This window comes from Panthera onca, chromosome D3 (genome assembly GCF_046562875.1).
Source record: "Panthera onca isolate mPanOnc1 chromosome D3, mPanOnc1 haplotype 2, whole genome shotgun sequence".
NCBI lineage: Eukaryota > Metazoa > Chordata > Mammalia > Carnivora > Felidae > Panthera > Panthera onca.
This window is the reverse complement of record NC_138350.1, coordinates 6,720,862-6,745,042: the sequence shown is the minus strand read 5'-3', so window position 1 is coordinate 6,745,042 and position 24,181 is coordinate 6,720,862. Positions and strand designations below refer to the sequence as shown.

At 49.0% G+C, this 24,181-nt stretch overlaps 1 protein-coding gene across 14 annotated transcripts in view; it reads right to left on the bottom strand.

The window, feature by feature from the left end:
- KDM2B (lysine demethylase 2B) overlaps positions 1-24,181 on the bottom strand; it is a 155,186-nt gene that overhangs the window by 16,090 nt on the left and 114,915 nt on the right. For 13 of the 14 annotated variants that reach the window (XR_014135849.1, XM_081790656.1, XM_081790661.1 and 10 more), the window contains one exon: positions 3,469-3,693. Coding sequence is in view for 13 of the 14 variants with exons in the window: in XM_081790656.1 (XP_081646782.1) it covers positions 3,469-3,693 (225 nt within the window). In the remaining variant the exon portion in view is untranslated. Of the gene's footprint in view, positions 1-3,468; positions 3,694-13,714; positions 13,938-24,181 lie in introns of those variants that run through there. The other variant, XM_060612231.3, reaches the window with a different exon arrangement.

Here is a 24,181-nt window from a genome sequence, read left to right as displayed (position 1 = left end):
CAAAACCACAACGTTTGAGAACTGATGTGCTAAACCATAAACCCTTTGCAGGCAGAATCGAGCCACTTACACTCTCCCCCCTTTACACACCCACCCTCCCTGTACCTGGGATCCAGACGAAGCACACAGTCAATTTTTATCACACTGAATTAACAGAGCTTCAAAAAGGCGATATAGGCTCCACTACTAAGTGAAAAGTCTATAAAATGGCACAAACATTTGAGTTCAAATAAATAGAACACTGAAGGCAAAAGAGCCATCATTTGTTCAACAAATACTTAATAAACATCTGCTGAAGCCTGAAGCAAGCGACCAAAAGGGGAACAGTGATGAGGAAGGCAGCTGCTCCCCCGAGCTGTTTGGGAGGATGAAGACAGAACATGCTGAAATCCTAGGAAGACATGGCAAAGTCATGTGCAAGTGCTATGGGGGCAGCGAGAGGCTGATTTCCGGAGGACTCCCAGGACAGAGAATGTGGGCTCCTGCAGGCGCAGAGAAGTGAGGAGCAGGAAAAGGAAAAGGGACCAGCAACCCACGCGAAAGGGGACAGAGAAGCAAGAGCCAGACGCGCTCAGCCACTGGGAGCAGGCCAGGCCACCGCGGACAGGGGAGTGTGGAGAGCCCAAAGCTGGGGTGCCGGGTGAGGAGCACCTGGCAGCCAGAAGACGGTCTGTGATGGGATGGGCGAGGGTAGGGGACTGAGTCTGAAACTGGCAGGCAGAACCACTGGCAAAGCTACCGCAGAGACTGACGAGGGGAACCCAGGCCCGAGCCAGCAGGGAGATGGTGCTGGACGGTGCAAAGGGACGGAGCCTCACAGGGAGGAGAGAGACAGCAGCACATCAAGAAAGAAGAGCCTGGAAAGGGAGGAGAGGGGGCCTGCATGTGTCAGAGGCGGGTAAACCATGGCAGGAAGAGCCCCGGCAACGTGGAAAAGTTGGAAGAAGAGTAAAGAGGACCCTAATGGTCAGGCCAAGACGACACTTGCTATTAGTTCCGAAAGCCACATCAGGTTGGAGAGCCACACACAAAATTGAGGTTTCCTTCAACCAACACTCACAGTGGCAGGCACCATGGCTGCAAAGCATAGGTAACATCAGAGACAGGTCCCATAACTGGCCCTGGGACACAGGGCAGGGACGAGGGAGGGCTGAAGAGGAAGAGACAGTGCCGGATCACTGCCAACATGCTGTGTTTAGGGGACACTATTCTCAAAATCGTAAATCCTGACAGCATGCGATGGGTCACATGGACCCTCACTCCAGAAAAATGTACCTAGAGGTAGGCACACAGACAAAAACCTGTATTTAATTTCAAGGGGACTCCCAACATTCCTGAAATCCACGGAAATGACCCGGGTAGAGGTAACGATTAAAAACACAAGTAACCCAACAAAAACTGCACAGCAAAAGGAAAAACAACCAACAGAGTGAAAAGGCAACCCACGAATGTATGTGATGATGAGTTAGTATCTAGGGCACATGAAGAGCTCCAATTCAACAACAAAAACACAGACAATCCAATTTAAAAATGGCCAAAGGACTTAAACATTTCTCCAAAGAAGCTACGGCCAACAAAATATGAAAAGATGCTCAACGTCACCAATCATCAGGGAAATGCGGATCAAAACCAGCACGAAGTACCACCTCACTTCCATCCAGGCAACTGCTTATCAAAACAACAGTAAATCACAAGTGCTGGTGAGGATGTGGAGAAAATGGAACCCTTGCACACCATTGGTGGGAATGTACGATGAAGCAGCCTCTGCGGAAAACAGTATGGCGGTCCCTGAAACCAATAAAAATAGAGCTACCGTATGATCCAGCAATCCTACTTCCAGGTATATACCCAAGGGAATTCAAAACAGGATCTCAGAGAGGTACTGGACACCCCCACGGTGCCCAAGAGCCAAGAGATGCAAAAGCAACTTAAATGTCCATCAACAGACGAACAGATAAAGAAAACACAGCACATACAAATGATGGAATACTATTCAGTCTTTAAAAAGAAGGAAATCGTGGGGTGCCTGTCTGGCTCAGTTGGTAGAGCATGCAACTCTTGATCTCAGGGTTGTGAGTTCAAGCCTCACATTGGGCACAGAATTTATGAAAGAAAGAAAAGAAAGGGAAAAGAGAGAGAGAGAGAGAGAGAGAGAGAGAGAAAGAAAGAAAGAAAGAAAGAAAGAAAGAAAGAAAGAAGGAAAAGAAAGAAAAGAAAGATCCTGACCCATGCCACTACGTAGATGAACCTTGAGAACATGACGTTCAGTGAAATGAGCCAGTCGCCGAAGGAGAAATACCATGTATATGAGGGATCTAAAGCAGGCACACTTAGACAGTAGAAAGATGGTTGCCAGGGGCTGGGGGAGGGGAAATGGAGTTGTTGGATGGATATAGGGTTTCCATTTGGCAAGATGAAAAGGTTCTAGAGATCAGCTTGCACAACGAGTATGTAGGTATTATGACTATACTGGACACTTAAAAATGGTTAAGATGGTAAATTCTGTTCTGTGTTTTTGACCATAAGAAAGAAAACAAAAAATAAAAACAAAACACTAAACTAAAACAAAAACAAAAACGCAGGCAGTATGTGTGGAGGGAGAAGGGGAAGGAGTCCCTGGGCTCAGAGGGGCAGCAGCAGCCGGAGAGAAAGGTGCACCCAATGCCAGGCTGGGCCTTCAGAGCAGCTCTCCCAGGAATCCTGTCCCTCCTGCTGAGCCTGCTTTCCCACGGGAGCAGAGAGATCACCGTTCCCACAGGGAGGACCCTGAGGACCTGGGAGCAGCACCCTGCAGAAGGTGGGGTGTGTGCTGTAGGGATCCAGGGACCAACCCCCAGACCATGTTTTGCCAGGGTCTGTGCCACTGGCCCGTCCTGGAGCAAGGCTGGGGCGGGTGAGGCAGTGTGGAGGGGCCGGCCAGGCTCTGCAGCAGCCCGGCTCCTGGGCACCATAAATCAGCCGTCTTTATCTGGGGCAGTCCCCTCAGGCGGGGCACTGACCTTCCACCTGGACCTCTGACTTTGAAGGCAGGACAGGAAGGAAGGGAGGGCCCAGAACCGTCATGAACTGGACCATAAATGTTGGCAATGGGGTCACAGACAGGACAGGCTGACATCTTTAATGGCAGACACTTCAAAGCACTCGGTCATCTAGGGAAGGAAGCAGTTCTAAGGCCATCAGCCTGTGAAGAAAAAGGGGCCCAGCAAGGTAAGTCTGCTCCCAAGTCCTGCGATGTGGATCTGAAACAGCACTGGTCAGAGCCCCCTTTCTTCCCACAAGGGAGCCCCTCCTAGGGGTTTCTGCAGCTGCAACATTCTCTTTTAAGGGAGAAAAGAGGCAGACCAACAAGCAGAAGAACAAGCCAGGAAGGTGGGGTCTGGATTCAGAGGAGGGCCAGGGCCACCACCTCTGCTCTGCTCTGGGGGTGTGGGGAGAGGCCCCCAGCGTGGCCGCAGCCGCCGCACTCACCGCGATGCACTGCCGCATGATACAGCTCTGCTTCATCCGCCCGGGGCCCCCGAACTTCTTCATGTCCTTGCAGAAGTGACACTCTCCGCACTCGGTCCGCAGGCAGGCCTCGCACTTGCGGCATCGCGTCCGGCGCCGGCGAGCTCCCGCCGTCGTCCGGTTGGCGGCCAACTTCACGGCGGAGGCCGGGCCCAGCTTCCCCTTGGGCCGACCTACCGCCCGGTTCTGCGGGAGAGCACACAGGGCCGGTGAGATGGGCCGCAGGGCTGGCCGGACCCCCACCGCAGGGCCTCTGAGGCTGATGTGTTCAGGTCCCAACCCCAGGACCTCAGGCTACGACCTTATTTAGACACAGGGCCTGTACAGAGGCGATCCAATTAAAATAAGGTCATTAGGGTGGGCCCTAATCCAGTACAACTGGCATCCTTATGAAAGGGGAAGTCTGGACACAGGCACAGAGGGAACACATGTGGAGACACAGGAAGATGGCCATGTGACTGGAGTAATGGGTCTATAAGCCAAGGAAGTCCGCGGCCACCAAAGGCTCCACCAAAAGTTGGAATAGACAAGGCAGGATCCTCCCTTAGAGCCTTCAGAGCAAGCATGGTCCTGTTAACACCTTGATTTGAGACTTCTGGCCTTCAGAACTGTGAGAGAGTAAGTTTCTGTTAAGTGTCCCAGCTTTGGGTAGTTTATTATGGCAGCCCCAGAAAGTAAAAAGAGGACACCCTGCTTCTGAGAGCATGTCCTGGCTCAAGATCCTTCTGGGCCCCCACGCCTCGGCAGAGGCCCCTGCCCGCCTCAGGCCAGGTCCCACTACTTGTGCTTCCCGAGAGAGGCCGTACACGGCCACACGGGAGGCCTCTGTCCCCTCTGCCAGGAACACAGACTCCCTTCCCCACTCCGCTTGGCTAATGCCTACTCTTCAGCAGGCCCCAGTTTACAACTGCTTTCTTCTGGCAGCCTCCCTGTCCTGTGTTCAGGGTGCCTTCCCCCATGAGGCAGACTCAGGAAAGCGGTTATCAAAAGTCTTGTCACCACTGTCCTTTCACAAGATGGCCTGGCACACCAGATGTGCTCAATAAACCAAACAAACCCAGGTGGAATGAGACAGTAACCCTAAGGAACCCTGACTTCAAGATCTTCTCTAAATGGGCTCCAAATGCTTCTTTCCCGGTGACTTAGAGGAAGAACAGAAGGGAAATGAACAGAAAGCAGTGCAAAAATGTGAAAGAGTGAACCAGCCGGCCACAGGTCCTGTTCAGGGGTCCTTATACCCCAGCCAGCAGTCTCAGAGCCTCTTACAAACCAGGATCCGTGGTGGAGTTCCTGGGCCAACCGCTGGAGGACAGAGTCTGCTGAGGGGCCCTGTGCACCTGGGACTAAAAGTGGGAGGGACCAGGACGTAGCCTGCATTGTCTGAAGCACATTTCCAAGTAGCAGGAGAGTTTGCTGAAAAATGGTTCATCTGTCAGGGAGACACTCCTTACCCCAAACCATCTGATCGAATTGGCCTCAAATGCTTAACGCCCTTTGCAGTCAATTAATCTCCAGTCCAGTCCCAGCCTTTTAATTTCACTCGCTTGCCACACCCGGATCCCTAAGAAAATTAGCTCCTCTAGTCAGTTCTGGGGGCCCAGAAGTGTGGTTACTATGTATCACAACAGTGCAAAGGGTCCTCCTTCCAGGGACCACCTTCCCCCAAGACCACAGGGGCTATCTAGAAGCAGCCACATCAGAAGGAAACACCGTCCACCTTTCATCCGTCTTTTCTCCAGTGCAGTGGTCCCTGCGCAGAATGAAGATCTCACACACGCACCCCACTTCAGTACCGACACCTAAGTGGACCCTTCCCTCCAATTCATCTTCCTAGCAGCCTGCAACATTCAAGGGAACTGCAAACCCGTCTGACGGCTGAGATGCTCACCTTGGAAGTGCTGCTCCTCTAATCTTTATCCCCCGCAGCTTGCCCTGAGCTCCAAAGGGGAAAGGGAGACACCAGACCTGGCTCTGGTGGCCCATTGGTCCTCATCAACCCCATCCTGACCCTGCCGCTGCCACAGAGCCACTCCACGCTCACTCAGTCACGGCCACCCTGAGCTGTGAGGTGGCCCGGACAGCGGCCCTGTCACCAGGGAGACCCACAGATGGGCCTGTCACCACCAGCTGCCTCGGGGAAGGGGCTGCTCCCACACAAGCTACTCTGCCTTCCCCTAGCGAAGGTCTCGCGGCCCCCTCCCACCAGTCCTTACACTGCACCCCAATGAGGTCTTGAATGCCCCTTGTCACACACAGGAGAAGCTTGGCAGCCCTAACACCAGAAGAGGGATAGATCGGCCCACACGTCATACATGTACATTCATGTCAGGTATTGCTGCCAGATGAGTAGTAAAGGGAAGAAAAAAAAAAAAAAAAAAAAAAAAAAAAAAAAAAAAGATGAGTTTTCAGAGGCTTTGGAGATGAGAATGGTACATGAGGAGCCACGGACCTGAACACTAAGCAGCTGACCAGAGAGCAGCAAGTGTGCCAGGCAGAAGCAGCTGATGACAAGGACGGTGACGGCAGTGATGGTGGATATTTGCCGAATGCTTGCTACTGTGATCATCTTTTTGCATATGATATTACCTTATTTTTCCAATCATGACCCTATGAGAGATGCCATTTCTCAGATGAGGGGACTGGAGAGGGAGGATAAGTGGCTTGCCCAAGGTGACAGAGCCAGTAGAGGATGAGCACACACCCAGACTGTGCTCTGAGCACTATGAATTACAGCACACGGGCAGGCACAGCAGGGCGGGAGTCCACTGGAGGTGAGCACACACCCTTGCAAGAGGCCCCTGGTTAGTGCCTTCACGCCCATAGTAGGACAGGTGCCAAAAGAAAGTACACAGAAGCACATTCACTGCCAGAGAAGTGGAAACCAGGAAGGTTTCTCCCCCCCGTCACAGCCAATGCGAGTAAGATTCTACCCCTATAAAGAGCACATGTCCTCTAAGTGACTCAGTCCTCAAACCCTGGCAATGAGGCAGACAGTGCCGAGCCTCGAGTCAGGTACAGATGTGAGGGCAGTGCACACAGTCCAACCTCCAAGGACAAACCAGAGGGAAAGGGCTCAAACTCTGACTCCCATAGCAGGGGATTCTAAGGAGTAGCTGCTTTGGTGAAGGACTGAAAACATTCCTGGGGTCCAAACACGGTTCTCTTCTTCCACTCAGGAGCGTCAGGTATAAATAGCTGCTGGGCACCTCTGTCCTTACTGGCCATGGGGACAGTGTCCCTCTGAAGTCAAAAGTTAGGCCAATCCAGCCGGGGTCACAGAGCTCATAAGTGACTGTGAAACAAGTCTACCTTCCAGTGCTTTCCAAAGTACATTCCTCTCCAGAGAGGCACTTTTCCAACCCATTAAAAAAACCCAAATTCTTCAGGATCCCAATGGCAGCTGAGACATCCCGGAAAATGACAGGGCAAACGAGAGACGATGTCCTGGAAGAAGAGGTGTGAGGAGGCTCTGTTTCTGAAGACCTTGACTCAGGCCCTCTCTAGCCAGCTGCCAAGTCAAGCTAGAAAAGCTGCTGCCACCTACAGCCTCATGGCCAGTTTCTGCGGGCAGTGGACACCAGCTGGCTTGTGAGGAGTCAGCTGAGCAACACTTGAAATGCAGGCACCTAAGAAAGACCACCCAGAAAATCAACAGGTGAAAAAGACAGTGGAGGGTCTCTATTAAGGAAGGTAAACAAGTCAAAGCCCTGTCATTCTGGCATGAAACTTCTGTCCTAATCTCTTCTGCGTGATACCTAAAGGTTCAAAACTCAGGGTGCCTGGGTGGCTCAGTCAGTTAAGTGTCCGACTTTGACTCAGGTCGTGAACTTGTGGTTTGTGAGTTCAAGCCCCACGTCTGGCTCTGCTGACAGCTCACAGACTGGAACCTGCTTCAGATTCTGTGTCTCCCTCACTCTCTGCCCCTCCCCCGCCTTGCACCCTGTCTCTCTCAAAACTGAATTTAAAAACACTTAAAAGTTCAAAACCAATTCTAAATTCCACTCTATCCTACCTTTGCCTCTATTTGTTCAAGTAACCCAGAATGCATCTTTGTTAATTTCAGCATGAACTATTCTCAGCAAAATGGAGTGATGGTATCCGCTGACTTTCACCTTACAAACTGGCCTCTTCAACCCCAAGGCCACTTGTTGATTTTACCAGCCCAGCTCCACCTGTTAAGGACATCTAGAGTCCATAACTGTCCCCCACACAAAACATAGTATTCTGACACCTCTTCTCCATCAGTTACTCCTAAGCATTTTCCTTAACAGCAATAGTATTTTGGTAGTTCTTTCATTCACTTGTTCATTCATTCCACAAATATTAACAGTGCATCCTATCCATCAGATCCTCTTCTCCTGAATATTCTTGGGCAGAACCTCTTCAATCCCTCATGTCTAAAATACTGGGATTAAAATTACTTGGATTAACCTAAATTAATGAAAAGACATCCCATGTTCATGGATTGAGAGACTTAATATTGTCATGATGGCAATACTCCCCAAAGTGATCTATAAATTCTATGCAATCCCTGTGAAAGTCCCAGCTGTTTTGTTTTTTTGTTTTTTTTTTTCTTTTTTTTGCAGAAATCGACAAGCTGACCTTAAAATTCATGTGGAAATGCCAGGGACCTGGAAAGGCCAAAACAATCTTGAAAATGAAGAGCAAAGTTGGAGGATAAATACTTCTTGACTTCAATACTTACTACAAAGCTCCAGTAAACAAGACTATGTGATGCTGGCATAAGGACAGACATATTGATCAACGGAATTGAGAATCCAGAAATAAACCCTCACAATATTTACGACAAAATGAATTTTGAGACCAAGTGATTTTTGGCAAGTGTGTCAAGATGATTTAGTCGGGGAAGAGAATAGTCTTTTCAACACATGATGCAGGGACATGCAAAAACAATGAAGTTGATCCCCTACCTCACACTATTTGTAAAATATTACCTCAAATTACCTCTTACCTAAATGTAAGAGCTAAAACTATAAAACTCTTAGAAGAAAACAAAAGGGTAAGCCTTCATGACCCTGGATTAGGCAATGATTTCTTGGATAGGACACCAAAAGCAGAGGCAACAAAAGAAAAGAGATGGACTAAACTTCAAAACTGAAAATTTTTGTGCTCAAAAGGGGCACAATCAGGTGAAAAAGCCCAGAGAGTGGGAGAACATATTGCAAATAATACATTTGGTAAGGGACTAGTATCTAAAATATATAAAGAACTCTAATGACTCAACAATAAAAAGACAAACATCCCAATTTTAAAATGGACAAAGGATTTAGGGGCGCCTGGGTGGCTCAGTCGGTTGAGCGTCTGACTTCAGCTCAGGTCACAATCTTGCAGTTGACAAGTTCCAGCCCCACATCGGGCTCTGTGCTGACAGCTCAGAACTTGGAGCCTGCTTCAGATTCTGTGTCTCCCTCTCTCTCTGCCTCTCCCCCACTCATGCTCTGTCTCTCTCTGTCTCAAAAACAAAGATAAACATTAAAAAAAAATTTTTAAAATTAAAAAGTGGACAAAGGATTTAAATAGGTATATTTTCAAAAACATACATACAAATGGGGAACAAGCACATGGAAAGATGCTTAACATTACTAGCCAACAAGAGTATGTAATCTGCACTGGAGACTCATTCATTAATGAGTCACAGGTTCACCCACCTGCCTACCCAAGTGTTTTCTGGCTGAGAATTCTGTACCAGATTCAATGGTAGGTGCTGGGAATACAGAGATGAATAAGATACATCCCATACTCTCAAAGGCATTAGAGTCTAGGGTGAGAAAAACAAACCACCACGTAAATGCAATGCAATGTGATGTGATGGTGATGATAACGATATTACAAGTAACGCTGTCTGAAGTAATCATTCCTTTCAATATTCACATCAGTAACCTATGAGACAGGAATTATGATCTCCATTCAGGAGGAAACTGAAAGAAAAAAAAAAGTGAGGAAACCGAGGCACAGCAGAGTTAAGTCACCTACCTAATGTCATACTGCCAATGAATGAGAAGCTGAGATGGGAGCCTCAGCAGTGACTCTAAAGCATGGCCCCCGGCATGCTGACCCAGAAGAAATGCCTCATCTCACTGGGAAGGGATATTGGGATAAGGGTCACAGACAGAGGAGGTGGCGACTAAGGTGGGTCTTAAGGGAGAACAAGCCGCATCTTCAGGCTGAGGGTAGGGGTGGGGGTAGGGAGCAGATATTCTAGGCAGAAAGAAGAGTAATAAGATAGAGACGTGAAGTGACATGACATGTTCAATAGCCTGACACAACTGCTTGAGATGTCAGAAGCCCAATCTTGTAGGGCCTCATAGGACACAGAAATACGGTGTCCCCTGTAAGAGCAGTGAAAGGACTTTACGCTCAGGAGCAACATGCACAAGTGTGAGGAGTGACTTTCTGGACAGTGAGCAAGATGACAGGCGGGGAGAGGAGTTGAGAAGGGTACGACCACAGCAGTCCAGGCTGAAGATGATGAAGGCATGAGCAGAAGCCACAGAAGCGTTGACAGGGAGGGGATGATTCAGGACATGTTTTAGAAGCAGACCTGGTTTTAGAAGCCCCCGGAGGCTGCCTGAACATGGGGCATACAAGCAGGAAGAGCCCTGGAAAGCTCTGAGGTTTATAGCTTGAGCAACAGGAGAACAAGGGGCCTAGGAGAGGAAGGAAAGATCAGTGACTCCACCGTGGACACACAGAACCTGAGGAGCCACAGGACATTCAAGGAAGCTGGCCGGCCGCGGGAGGGACCAGAGTGGATCCACAGCCGGGAGTCAGCATCACATACTGTTAAACTAGTTAAGTCCACGAGGCTGCCCAGGGAGGACGGGCGGAGTGAAGAGGGTCCTGGACACTACCTCCAAGACTACGGACATTCAAGGGCCAGTGAGAAAGACCAGCCCGCGGAGGAACGGCCGGAAAGGCAGGCAAAGCAGCAGGCGGTTGGGTCATCCCTGAGCCAGGGAAGAGTTTCAAGAAGGGACGACTGTCCAGAGGAGTCAGTGAGAAAAACAGTGAAATGTGGCTGTGTGGTTTTACAGTGAAGACCATTGTATATTTCCCAGCAAGCTACCCCCAACAGCAGCACACTGACACTCGGCCCCACGAGGGGTAGTGATGGCCCCCCCCACATCTGTCATGCTAATGCTGTACTTTACTGCATAACATAGATTCACCTCAACATACGTCTGTTCCCAAATCTTCATGCATAATGGACATCCCAGAAAAAGCTGGATGTTAGCAGCAGTGTGGGGCCCCTTAACACACACCTGTAGACTCCGGGGAGGGCTTTGGTTTGTTTATATACTGAGGGTAAGGAGCAAGAGAATAAAAACACGAGAGCTACCGGAAACCCAGGGGATGCGAGGACCTCTGGAGAATCTGAGGAAAGCTAAGGACCTTTTCCCAGAAAAATGCACACAAAGTCACAAACCTTTGATATTATTTCAGGAAGGTTCAGGGACCCCTGTCTTAAAATTTCATGAGAAGCTACAATGAGTAATACAGTAGTTATGGCTGCACAAACTTCTGAGAGATTTTCCTCTTCATAATTTTCTATTATTTTTACTTTTTTAAAACAACAATCACTTTTAGTTTAAGAAAAGGAACAAAGCTATTTTCACTTCAGGGGTTAAAAAAAAAAGATGGAACACGTATTCTCATTAACAGCCCTTTTTGGGGGGCATCTCCTCAAACTGAACACAGCTAAAGAATTTTCTGACACATTCTGCACTGAAGAAGCAAATCAAGTCCAGGGGAGAAGGCCCAGCCAAGAGTGAGCACTGGCAAAGAGCAGGCAAGGGGTCTCCTCCTGCCCACCATCACCACCTCGCCCCCACCCCACACTGGGAGCAGGGGGGAAAACCCAGGCTGCTGGGGGAAGCCACAGGGCAGACACACCTAAGGAAGCCTGATGCCGCCCAGGACCGGACACCAGCCTCAGGTGGGCACTAGAGATGGGCACGGACTTTTAAAGTGGAACAGGCAAAATTCTGATGCGGGGTGGGTGTGAGAGGGGCCAGGTGCAGCTGCTGGGGGTAACTGGGCAAGAGCAATTCCCGACAGGGCCTCCGCCGGTCTCTTTCTGAGTGTACCTGCGTGCCCACTCCTCCCTGGAGGACACTTTACAGAAGAGTGGGGTCTAGAGCCCAGAGACTCACTCTCCGGTGGAAAGACGCAAATGCTTTCGAGATCCGTAGAGGAAGCCACTGTTCTCAGGCCCAAGAAATCCTGAGGCTGAGAAAGGCTGAAAAACCTAGTGAGGAAGGGCTAGAGGAGGCCAACAGCAGGGAGTTACAGCCTGGAGCTTCCGCAGGCGTGGGGTCCTTCACTGACAATCTTCTTCTCTGCCGGGAATATGGGAAAAACCTGCTGCCCACTGACCTGGCTTAGGGGTCAGCTCAATACACCTGAGTGAAACAGACCGCCTTAAAGTGAAGCTCAAGAACTTCTGTTGCTGACAGCTCCAGAAGGGCCACACAGGGCTGACTATCCTCAGGAGGGGGAAAGCAGTCTGGCTACCGGGAGCACAGGTCCTCTCCTGAAGGAAGGCTCTCTCAGAAGTGGCAGACCTGAAAACCGTGGTTATTAGCCCAGAGACACATGAAATCTTGTTTCATACCTTGACAAAGATTGCATCTACCATAGGCCACAGGGTGTGGCCAAATTAAAAAACCAAAACAAAAGCAAGTAACAGGAACCTCAATCCAGAAACACCAAAGCACAGTCCAGGCTGGCTACCAGTGTCTTCTTGTGAATAAGCAGATGCAGAAAGAGTAACCTGCTGGCAGGAATTAAGCAGACCCAAACTGAACTGAAAATCTTTCAAACCAAGATTTCGTGTGAACCAAGAAGCAAGAACTGAGAACCATTCACACACTGTGCTGCTGACTTGATAAAAGTTCCAAGACAAAAACCACTTGGGTTGGCTCTGGGTTAACCCAATGCCTAAGACCGGCGAGATTCAGGAACGCCTCATAAGGTGCATGTGCCTGAAAAATATCCCAGCAAAACTCAGAGAACAGTAAAATGCAACTAAACAATAAGATTTAACTTCATCTGTTGGATAAAACCACTTAATGATGTGTCTGATACAATTTAAGCGCAGCATATACAGCGCTTCCTCAATCGCCCCCAACGGACGAGAAAGACGTTCCTACATCTCGGCCTGAACATTCCAAAACATCTTTATTCGACTGAGGAAATGCACCCAGGATTATAAATAAGCATCTTATTCACCTGGTCCCATGCCCACATAATAACTTAACCCACCCCATGCTTAATTCCTCGCACAAGTCCACCTAGCCTGTGTCCTGTTTCAAATATTGTGCAGACTGCACTCCGTAAAACCTCAACTTTCTTCCCCCGCTTCCTAAACACGAATGTTCCCGGAGCAAATTCACGCCGTAAACACACCCAGGGCTTTGTTTTATACACAGATTTCTCCCCCCTCGTCCCAAGAGAGGTTGCTTTCCCTTCTAAATCCAACCCAGGCCAAATACTGCCATCTGGGGTCACGGCTTCCTCCGCCCCGCCGTGGCGGAGCGCACTCGCCGGGTTCCGGATTCCCCGCGCCGGCCCGCGGCTCGCACCCCTTCCTGTCTCCGTCTGCCCACGGCGGGCGGCGGGCGCGCGGCGCCCAGACAAAAGCTCCGGCCGTCGGGCCCACGGGCCCCGGCGTCCTCCAGCCTAGAGGCCGAGGGTCCCGGTGCAACTTTGCAAACAGAAACGAGGGAGGCGCAGGCGGCCGCAGGTCCGGGTGCGCCCAGGGCGGCCGGCACGCGCGTGGGCCGCGGGCGAGGGCTCGAGGGGAGGGCGAGGCGCGCCCTGGCCGCCAGCGCCGGCAACTTGCCCGCGGGCCGTGGCCCGCGCCCGGCAGGGCCCGCCCGACGGCGAGGCCCACATTGTCCCCGCGGCACTGCCGGCCACCCTCGCGCACAGCCGCTCGCACACGCCCCCTGCCCGGGCCGGCTGCGGGGCCCGCGGCGCCCCGGCGGCCGCCGGCCTGCCGAGCTCCTCCACGCCCCGCTCGGGCCCGGCCCTGGCGGCCCCGCCGGCGGCGGCTGCAAAACTTTCTCCTCATCGCGGCGGCCGCGGCGTCGCTGCCGCCCGGGGCGCGTCAGTCGGTCGGTCGGGAGATCGGCGGGCGGGCGGGCGGCGGGTCCCTCCCTCAGCCCCACCCCGGGCCGCCGACCTGGTCCGGCTCCGATTCATAGTCGTCGTCCTCGGCGCTCACGGACATGGCCATGGCTCATGGTGGGCCCAGGCTCGCGCGCGCTGACATGGCTGGAGCGGCGCCGCCGCCGCCGCCGCCCGCCGGGAGCAGGCTCGGCTCGCCCTGGCTCGGGCTCGGGCTCGGGCTCGGGCTCGGGCGCCTGCTGCCGCGAGGAGGGAGCCGCGCCGCGCGCCTCGCACGCCCGCGCGGGAGGGGGCGGGGAGGGGCCGGCGCGGGGAGGGCCGGGGCGCTCATGCATATGCATGAAGCGAGCCAGGAAGGGGCTGGCCCCCCGGGCCGGCGGGCCAATGGCGCGGCCGCGGCGCTCGGGCCGCACACAAAGGGAGCCCGGCCTGCGGTGACATGGGGGCGGGCCCGCCGAGGGCGGCCCCTCGCGGCCGGCGCGCGGGGACTGGGACTGCGTGGGGGCGTGCCCCACGGCCCGCCCGGCCCGCGCGCCGCGGGATGCACATGGGTGGCTGCACGCCGCCGCCGCTCTAACAGGAAATGCACGCCCGACCTGGGGTGGGGTCTTTTGTGTGGTCCTGCGGGGCGTCTGGCAGGAGCCCCGGGGCGCACCGGCCACGGGGGGCGGCCCTGCACGCGACGCCAAGCAAGACTCCCTGTGCCCCCGGCAGCGGGCACACAGGCGCCCAGGTTTGCACATGCTTTGGGACCAGGACCTGATGCCCGCGAATACGGGAGTCCCGTACCCGGAGCTTTTAGGCCCACTGGCTTGCATACGGTGTGGGGGCTCAGTTCCCCCGGAAGCGGGCAGTTGGGTTGGGTAGGTACCCTGACGCTGCCCTCTCTGCTCTCAGGTTTGCCTTTCCAGATCAAGAAGGAGTCCACGTGAAAACGTACTGTGGTGCAGGCGGGAGTTCCCACAGAGGTGCCGGAGTTGGACGCTCCCAGAGAGAACGCCCTGAATGCACTCTGCCCCGAGTTGGGCGCCCCACCGTCTTGGACAGAAACCTTCCTTCCAGTGGTACCCTGGAGGTGATATGCCCTGGAAGCGATCTCAGAAGGGGCAGGGCACTTGCAGGCCAGAACCCAGTTCTCCTATGAGATTGGCAGTGTCTGAGCCTGGCCCAGAAGGAATGGGTTCTAAATTCTTAAACTGTAAGAATTTAAACTGTAACTCTTGATGCTTAATCCAAAAGCAGCCCAGTCCTGCAGAAAATTGTTACTGGAAATCCAGATTGAGATTCATTAAAAAAATTAAAAAATGTCTATGGGACACTTTCCTCCCCCTGCCCTTATTCCAAAGAGGAGCTCTGACCATTAGCTAGAGTAATCAATGCTGTTTGTTATAAGCATCAAAACCACAGTTAAACTCAAGACAAGGCGCAGATGACTTAGCTGGGCAGCTGGCATACTTATTGTCTAACTAGGAATGTCCAATATGACGCTAAACATGCATACCTGTGTGTGCTCAGTTTCTTCATCTGTAAAATGGGAAGGTATGCCCAACCCAGGGATGAGCAACCTTCTGCAGAGATCAAAGCCTTTCCCAAGAAAAAGCTTATTAGCTGTGAAATCTCGTAATCAACTCTGCACTGTTGTCCAACTGTTAATCATGCCCAGGCCACTGGCCATGAAATCCACTGTGAGAACAGAAGGGACCCACAGGCAGGTCACCGCCTGGGCTTTCAAGGAAGGCAGAATGTATGTGGCAGAGACCTTGTAAGTAAAACTCAGGAGCTTCCAGCAGGGAGTCAGCAGGAGTGGGTAAGCAGGAATGTCAGTTTTACTGAGTGGATTCTGAAGTCTGTAGGAAATTTATACACCCACTGACACTATGGGGGAAAAATCCCAACAGACTTGCTCTTTACTGAAACATATTTATTCTGCGTTTCCTTCCTGCCTTCTTCCTTATAGTTTCTTTATAGTTTCCACAAGCCACTCAAGGTTAGCAAAAACAAAATGCAAAAGAATATCCCCCTCCTCTACCTTACTCCATCCCCAAAGATCTCAGCTTTGAAAAAGCTACAGTGATGGACCTAAGTCTGTATCTGATGACCTCTTAGGGGCCATTCTACCCATTAGGAAGCCCCTTAAAATAAAGGGGAGGGGCTGATAATATGCTAATCATGCTTTTACTTCATTGTCATTCATTGTGGTCAGAACTGCAAAGGTAAGGAAGTGGGACTTTTTCTTGAAGGTCTCTCCCATTGCTTATCAGGAATGCAAGATCACCTAGACTTGTCTTCGGGCGATTTCTTTTGAACTCTCAAAAGCTCTTTTCTGTATTTAAGGAAGTAAAAAGACACGGTTCCCATTTATCATGGCACAAAGAAGAGAAGGGGAAAATGTTGATAAACAAGCTGTAGCTAACACAAACTTCCTTCCACCATATCATTTCTGAACTAGAAGGGGCCTCACCAGACCCCCTCACTTCACAAATGAGGAAATGGAGACCCAAAGAAAATTAGGAAATACTCTCAAGCCCAGGGTCCCTTATATAATAACACCACCCAGAGACCCCCATCCTTCAGGGGTCCAGACAATAACAGCAGCTAATATTTACTAAAGCATGATTGCAGGGCTAGAGCCAGTGGTAAGTGTCTTGTAGACATTATCTCGTTATTCCGTATACTTTTTTTGAAAGAGAGGGTGCAAGTGAGTGAGGCAAGGGTAGAAGAGGCAGAGAGAGAGAGGGAAAGAGAGAAGAGAGAGAATCCCACAAGGGGCAGAGAGAGAGAGGGAGGGAGAGAGAAGCGGGGCTCACCCGAAGCGGGGTTCGAGCTCCCCCAATGCAGGGCTCCAACTCACCAACCATGAAATCATGACCTGAGCCAAAGTCAGATGCTTAACTGACTGAGCCACCCAGATGCCCCTACCTTTATTTATTTTTTAAGTTTATTTATTTTTCGAGAAAGCACATGCACACAAGTGGGGGAGGGGCAGAGAGAGAGAGAGGGAGAGAGAGAATCCCAAACAGGCTCTGCACTGTCAGTACAGAGCCAGATGTGGGGCTTAAACTCAGTGACCTTGAGATCATGACCTGAGCTGAAATCAAGAATTGGACGCTTAGGGGCGCCTGGGTGGCGCAGTCGGTTAAGCGTCCGACTTCAGCCAGGTCACGATCTCGCGGTCCGTGAGTTCGAGCCCCGCATCAGGCTCTGGGCTGATGGCTCGGAGCCTGGAGCCTGTTTCCGATTCTGTGTCTCCCTCTCTCTCTGCCCCTCCCCCGTTCATGCTCTGTCTCTCTCTGTCCCAAAAATAAATAAAAAAAAAAAAAAAAAAAAAAAAAGTTGAAAAAAAAAAAAAGAATTGGACGCTTAGATAGAGCCACCCAGATGTCCTATGCCTTTTTGTTTGTTTGTTTGTTCATTTTCTTTCAGAGAGACAGAATGCATAACTGGGGGAAAGGCAGAGAGAGAAGGAGAGAAAGAATCCCACGCAGGCTCCTCGCTGTCAGTGCAGACCGTGAGATCATGAACTGAACCGAAATTAAGAGTCTGGACACTTAACTGACTGAGGCCCTTATTTATCCCATTAAACAGCCCTATCAGGTATGTACCATTGTTCACCCATTTTATAGATGAGGAAACTGAGGCATATTGCTACTAGGAAATGAAAGCACCTGGATCTGACTCCGCAGGCAGCTGGAGCCTAGAGCCGAGAGCCTGGGGCTTGGGCTGTTAATCACACCGCTCTGATCCCTCACGCCAGAGCCAAGAGAGGATGCCAAATGAGATCGATACAAGCATCCAAGTGAAAAACTCAGACTTCTGTAGAATTAAATCCACTATCCCTTATTAAATTTTGCAAATTCTGTATTCTCGGTTCAAATTCAATTTCAAGGCAGATAGGTATGGTTTTGGTAACCAAACTGGTGTCTGATCAATCATCTGTCAGGGGCCAGGTCTGGAAGTAGGAAATCAGGAGTGAGACATGATAATGCAGTGGATCCTCTCCAAACAGTAAGAAGGCTCCTGCCAGCCACTATCCTAACACCTCTTCAAAATTCCTCTTTTGAGGGGTGCCTGGGTGGCTCAGTTGGTTAAGCGTCAACTTTGGTTCAGGTCACGATCTCACAGTTTGTGAGCCCAAGCCGCACGTCAGGCTCTGTGCTGTCAGCTCGGAGCCTGGAGCTTACTTCCGATTCTGTGTGTCCCTCTCTCTCTGCCCTTCCCCCGCTCACACTCTGTCTCTCTCTCTCATAAATAAATAAAATATTAAAAAATTTTTTTTTCTAATTCCTCATTTGACACTTGCAAAGAACTTCTTACTCCTCCCCTCGGTCAAGTTTCCTTTAGCTAATTGGCACACACAATTATCCAACATTTGTTTTGTATTAAAAGCGTGCTGGGCTGTATATAAAATACATTATGCTAGGGGCACCTTGGTGGATCAGTCGGTTAAGCATCCGATTCTTGACTTCGGCTCAAGTTATGATCTCATGGTTCATGAGTTTGAGCCCTGCATCGGGCTCTGCATTGACAGTGCAGAGCCTGCTTGGGATTCTGTCTCCCTCTCTCTCTGCCCCTACCCCCTTGCTATCTCTCTCTCAAAATAAATAAAAATAAACTTTATTATTTTTTTTTAATTTTTTTTTTAACATTTATTTATTTTTGAGACAGAGAGAGACAGAGCATGAACGGGGCAGGGGCAGAGAGAGATGGAGACACAGAATGGGAATCAGGCTCCAGGCTCTGAGCTGTCAGCCCAGAGCCCGACGTGGGGCTCGAACTCACGGACCGCGAGATCGTGACCTGAGTTGAAGTCAGATGCTTAACCGACTGAGCCACCCAGGCGCCCCAAAAATAAACTTTAAAAACGATTAAGGGGTGCTTGGGTAGCTCAGTCGGTTAAGCATCCAACTTCGGCTCAGGTCATGATCTCGCAGTTTATGAGTTCGAGCCCCGCATCGGGCTCTGTGCTGACAGCTTGGAATCTACAGTCTGCTTCAGAATCTGTATCTCCCTCTCTCTGCCCCTCCCCTGGTCTCACTCTGTCTCTTGCTCTTAAAAATAAATAAACATTAAAAATTTTAAGAAAAAATGTATTCAGAAATACATTATGCTAGCCCGGGACCAGCACAATTGCCACCTAAAAATTTAGTGTTTACATTGTGCTTCTAGGCTTATCCTTCCTCCCTCATCTTTGACCCTCAGAGCTGAATGCTCTCCCAGCTCCACTTAGCCAAGGCTTATATTCTTAGAAAGAGCTTCCCAAAGCTGATGCCACCCGAGCAGTTGGTGCTTGCCCTGAGCCAGGAGGATCCAGAACTTCCACCAAGCAGTGAAGAAATAAACAAAAAACAGATGGGAGGCGAATCAGCCTTGGTCACAGTCGGCACCCACTTCCCTGTTTTCTCTCTGTCATTTAATTTTCTGGTCTGCCTATCAGATCATGACATACCAGGAATGACCCCTATATGCTGAGAGATTGTGCCCAGAATTAGCCACCTAAGGACACTGCAGGCTGTCCCCAGTGCAGGCACAAGCCCTGAGCTTATTAGGTTAAAGGAGGGGAGCCATCTTCTCTATCCCCATTTCCAGGAACAGGGACAAGTTGCCCACTGGACTCTGGACTTCCCTAGGACAAGGGTTTCTCCTATGTGTGGCCCCTTTCCTTGTGCCCATGTCACAAAGGGCATGGCTAAAGCTTGGGAACATTATTTTCCAGAGGATCAAGGCAGGGAAAGAGAATGGATTCTCTGTCCAGACCAGTAACTGGCTGGCACAGTCCTAAACCAATGGACCCCATTTGTAAACATGCCCCTAAGGAGGGAACAGAAATGACAGAACAGGCACACGAAGGGGTAGCTTCCCAGCACAAGTAATAATTTATACTTAACAAGCACTAGGGAATGCATGCTTCAGTTATTTTACTATATTTTACCCTTTGTCTCTGTTTTTCAATAGGTTTTTTTCCCCCTTAACAGCAAAAGGCGGTCTCTTGGAGAGTTATTTTTCTAATAAAATGTAAATAAGAGGATTTTTTACATTGTGTCACATAGCAACTTAGGACTGATTCCAGGGTTGCCTGGATGAAACTACAGTTCAAAGAGTGTCTGTATGACCAGCCAAGGGCTGCAGTGATTTCTGCCGAGGAAATAATAATGTTATTTAATTGCTTTCTATTTTCCCCCTGGAGAGTCATTCATTCCACAAGCATTTAAAAACCATGTATATTTGTCATATGGGTCCTTTAAACAGACTGAGCTTTCTTTTAAATGGGGTTCCTCTCCTAATAATGTCTCCGTACGTTACCAAAATCAACCAACAAATATTTACATTCACTGGAAGATTTGTGACCGGGCACAGGATTTTTTAAAGATTAACTAATTTAACAGGTGACCGGCATTGATCTGAGAAATGTTTTCCCGCCATCCACCCCATTTCCAGTTCATTCGCTGACCTTAGGAAGTTACTTCCCTTCTCTACTCATTGCCCTACAAAAATCCAGGCTAAGGCTGAACACTCAATTTGGACGAAATAAATGAGTTCACTTTACAAACCCCTCTCCCCTGGGGCTCCGGAAAATAGGAGGGGCTAAAAATACTAAAATGCCAGCATAATTCTGGCCTACAACCAAGACTTCTGTACTTTAAAAATATTTCTTCTTAACAAGACCACATCTCCCCCCTTCGTTGCTTTCCTAATGGACACCCATCCCATTATGTATCTCCCCATCCTCCAGAGAAACACCTTACAGAATCAGAATAAAAAGTTCTGCATTTTCAAAGTTTTCAAAGGAAAAAGACTAAATCCCAAGATTACTTAAGATGGGATGATAACATAGACAAGAGGCAAAACAGGAGTAAAATTAAGTTCATCACTGATTAGCAGCTGTTTACAATAGCCAAAATGTGGCATATCCATACAATGTAATACATATTTTTTTTTATCCATCATCATTGAGAGTGATCTTAATTCCTATTCCTGAAAGGTAACCTGGTTAGGAAATGTAGGCCCTAAACCCTGGGGCATGTTGAAACTAACCAAACCAAAGAGACAGTTGAATCACCTCTTAAATGAGCTGCTAACAGGCACTGTGGTGACCTGTTGGGCTCTGATGGTGCTTTAAAGACTTTAGGGAAGCCTGACAAATGCAAATGTACAGTGGTTGGTGTGGCTGGGAATAGGGATGGGGAAACACTCTCTCTCTCTCTCTCTTTCTCTCTCTCTCTCTCTCTCTCTCTCTCTCTCTCTCACACACACACACACACACACACACACACACACACACACACTCTGGCTGCAGCCATAGCCCTCTCTTCATTTACCATTCTTGCTTTTCTTTAAAAATGGCTCATCTCCAGCAGGCCAATTTGCCTTGAAAAGCCCCCTGGATCTATGAAATTCCATGAGTTTATCACGACACTCAACATAGAAAAAGCCTGACAAACTCATCTGTCACCATTTGAAATGGCCATTAAACCAACTCCTTATTTTGAAAATTGGTATTTAAAAGGGGAAAATTGAGCATGTATATGGTCTTTTCAGGAGGAACTGTATTTAAGGGTGGCCCTAATTGATGAGGGAAAACTGGAGGGAAAAAAGCCAAGTCAGTGATGTAATTCTCAACAATTTATATCAGTGATTTATTTCTCAATAAAATTTGGGGGAGGGTGTGCCAGCTAATTCACAAGGGAGAGCATGATAAACTAAAGTTCCATTTTCATCTTTTGATACAATTATTGACACAGGAAAGAATGAACAACTGGTACTGAAACCATGAGTGAATGATGGAGGGAAGCAGGGAACCAGGGGGCCAATGGATCCCCTTCCAGATTGTTCTCTGGAAGAAAGAGGGACAACCATAACTGAATAATGGGGTAACAGACCACCATCACCTTAATCCACCATTTATGATATTTAACTTTAACCAAGCCTTTAGATCTCATTTCCAGTTTACAGAAATTACAAGAGCTAGGGGGAAAGTTCCGTGACACCACAGGGAAGCAATCAGAAAAATTCACATAGTGGGATCCTCTGGAGGACACATGGTTCCATCTTCTTTACAGATCAATGTCCTGAGAAAGGTCTAGATTGAAATAGAATGAAAATAGATTCAATGTACCGTCCTGGATTGGAGCCTGGTTTAGATAAAGCATCTGCAAAGGATAATTTGGGAAATCTCACTATAACCAGGCACTAAGTGGTATTAAGGAATTATAAATTCTGGTAGGTAGAACCCACATGATTTTAGCTGTGTAGAAAAATATTTTTCTTTTTCAGAGATGTAAACTAAGCCCTAAGTATTTAGGAGTAGAATGACATGATGTCTGTAACTTTCTAAAGAATACTTCAGCATAAAAAATAAGGCAAGTTGAAGGGGTGCTTGGGTGGCTCAGTTCATTAAGCATCTGATTCTTAATTTCAGCTCGGGTCATGATCTCACAGTTTGTAAGATAGAGTCCTGGGTCAGGCTCTGTGATGACAGTGTGTAGCCTGCTTGGGACTCTCTCTCTCCCTCTCTCTCTCTGTGCCTCCCCCACTGGTGTTTTCTCTCTCTCAGAAAAAAAAAAAAAAAATTAAAAAGAAAAAAAAGAAGAAGGCAGGTCCCCCATTCACAGACAGGACCAGAGGATAATATTTTAAGTAAACAAACAAATAAATAAAATGGTTATTAAAACAATCGATTTTATGTTATATCTATTTTCCCACAATTAAAAAAAATATGATAAGAATCAAAGAAAAGGAAATAAAAGAAACACCCTCCCTCAGGAGAATGGATATATCAATAGGGAATGCTCAAACCAATAAGCCTTGCTCCACGGAACCATCCTGTCCCATAAACATTAACCAAGGGAGACATGCATCTAAATGTCTCAACTCCTTCAGAGTGTTTTGCTGCTTAGTTCTTTACACACACTGGCGGAGAACTCCAGTGGGTCAGAGTGGGTGTTACTCCAGCTGTCCCTTCTCACCTGCTTTCTTCATGTGTGATTAAAGTTCCCCTCATCAACAAATACGCTTGCCCTTGTCACCTTTATAACAAAAAAGCAAAGTTAAACGATGTAAATACCTCACCTGTGTTCACCTACTCGTGCCTTTTTTTTCTCTAGATCACCTAAATTTGGAGAACACATTACCTGGCAGCATCATGCGATCACACACACATCCATCCTTCTAAAAAAGCCAAATGAACGGCGCCTGGGTGGCTCCGTTGGTTAAGCATCTGACTTCAGCTCAGGTCATGATCTCACAGTCCATGAGATCAAGCCCCATGTCAGGCTCTGTGCCGACAGCTCAGAGCCTGGAGCCTGCTTCAGATTCTGTGTTTCCCTCTCTCTCTGCCCCCCTCCTCAATCAATCAATCAATCAATAAATAAATATTAAAAAGCCAAATTATGGGGGGGGGGGGCGCAGAAGAACATAACTTATTCCCCATGTCAATGATCAAGTGTCCTCCTTTAACATGGGAAATATATGATGACATTTGACAATAAGAAAAGTCCGAGGAGGGGCACCTGGATGGCTCAGTCGATTGGATGGCTGACTTTGGCTCAGGTCATGATCTCATGGTTTGTGAGTTCGAGCCCCGTGTCGGGCTTGTGCTGACAGCTTGGAGCCTGGAGCCTGCTTCGGGTTCTGTGTCTCCCTCTCTTTCTGCCCCTCCCCTGCTCGCACTGTCTCTCTGTCTCTCAAGAACAAATAAATGTTAAAAAAAAAAATGTTTTTAATTAAAAAAAAAAGAAAAAAGAAAAGTCTGAAGGATAGGCCATTGTTCCAGAAATAAAACAAGGATAATGGCAGGCAATCACTTACAGTGCCTGCCTGGCTTTCTAATTACCCCACCAAAGGCAGGAGCCCGCAATATTTCATTTGCTTTCCAAGAATTTGTCTTTGGCGTTATTAACACAGACAGCTGAGCAGGTTATCAGACTAAGAAAGAAATCCTCGGCTGCAGACTTTAATTACAGGTTATTTTAGCTGAACGCTGACTTAAAGTTCAATAAAGCAGTTCTAAAATGACACAGACGATGGCTGAGAAATTCCAGGTGATTTCTAAGTCCAGTGGGATAAAGAATCAGTTTAAATCTGAGGGACAGGGGCGCCTGGGTGGCGCAGTCGGTTAAGCGTCCGACTTCAGCCAGGTCACGATCTCGCGGTCTGTGAGTTCGAGCCCCGCGTCAGGCTCTGGGCTGACAGCTCGGAGCCTGGAGCCTCTTTCCGATTCTGTGTCTCCTTCTCTCTCTGCCCCTCCCCCGTTCATGCTCTGTCTCTCTCTGTCCCAAAAATAAATAAAAAAACGTTGAAAAAAAAATTAAAAAAAAAAAAAAAATCTGAGGGACAAAAAAAGGGTCCAAAAGTACCCATGAGCAATGAACATTCCATTTAGCATTCTTTCACAGTTGGCTGGGGCTGGGACATAAAAGTTGCAGTAAGGAGAGATCCACATTCTCACCAAAGAGACATAGGTAGAAGAAAGACAGCTAAGAGCCTGAAACGGATAGAGTCCGATTTCATCTTTTAGATATGCTGC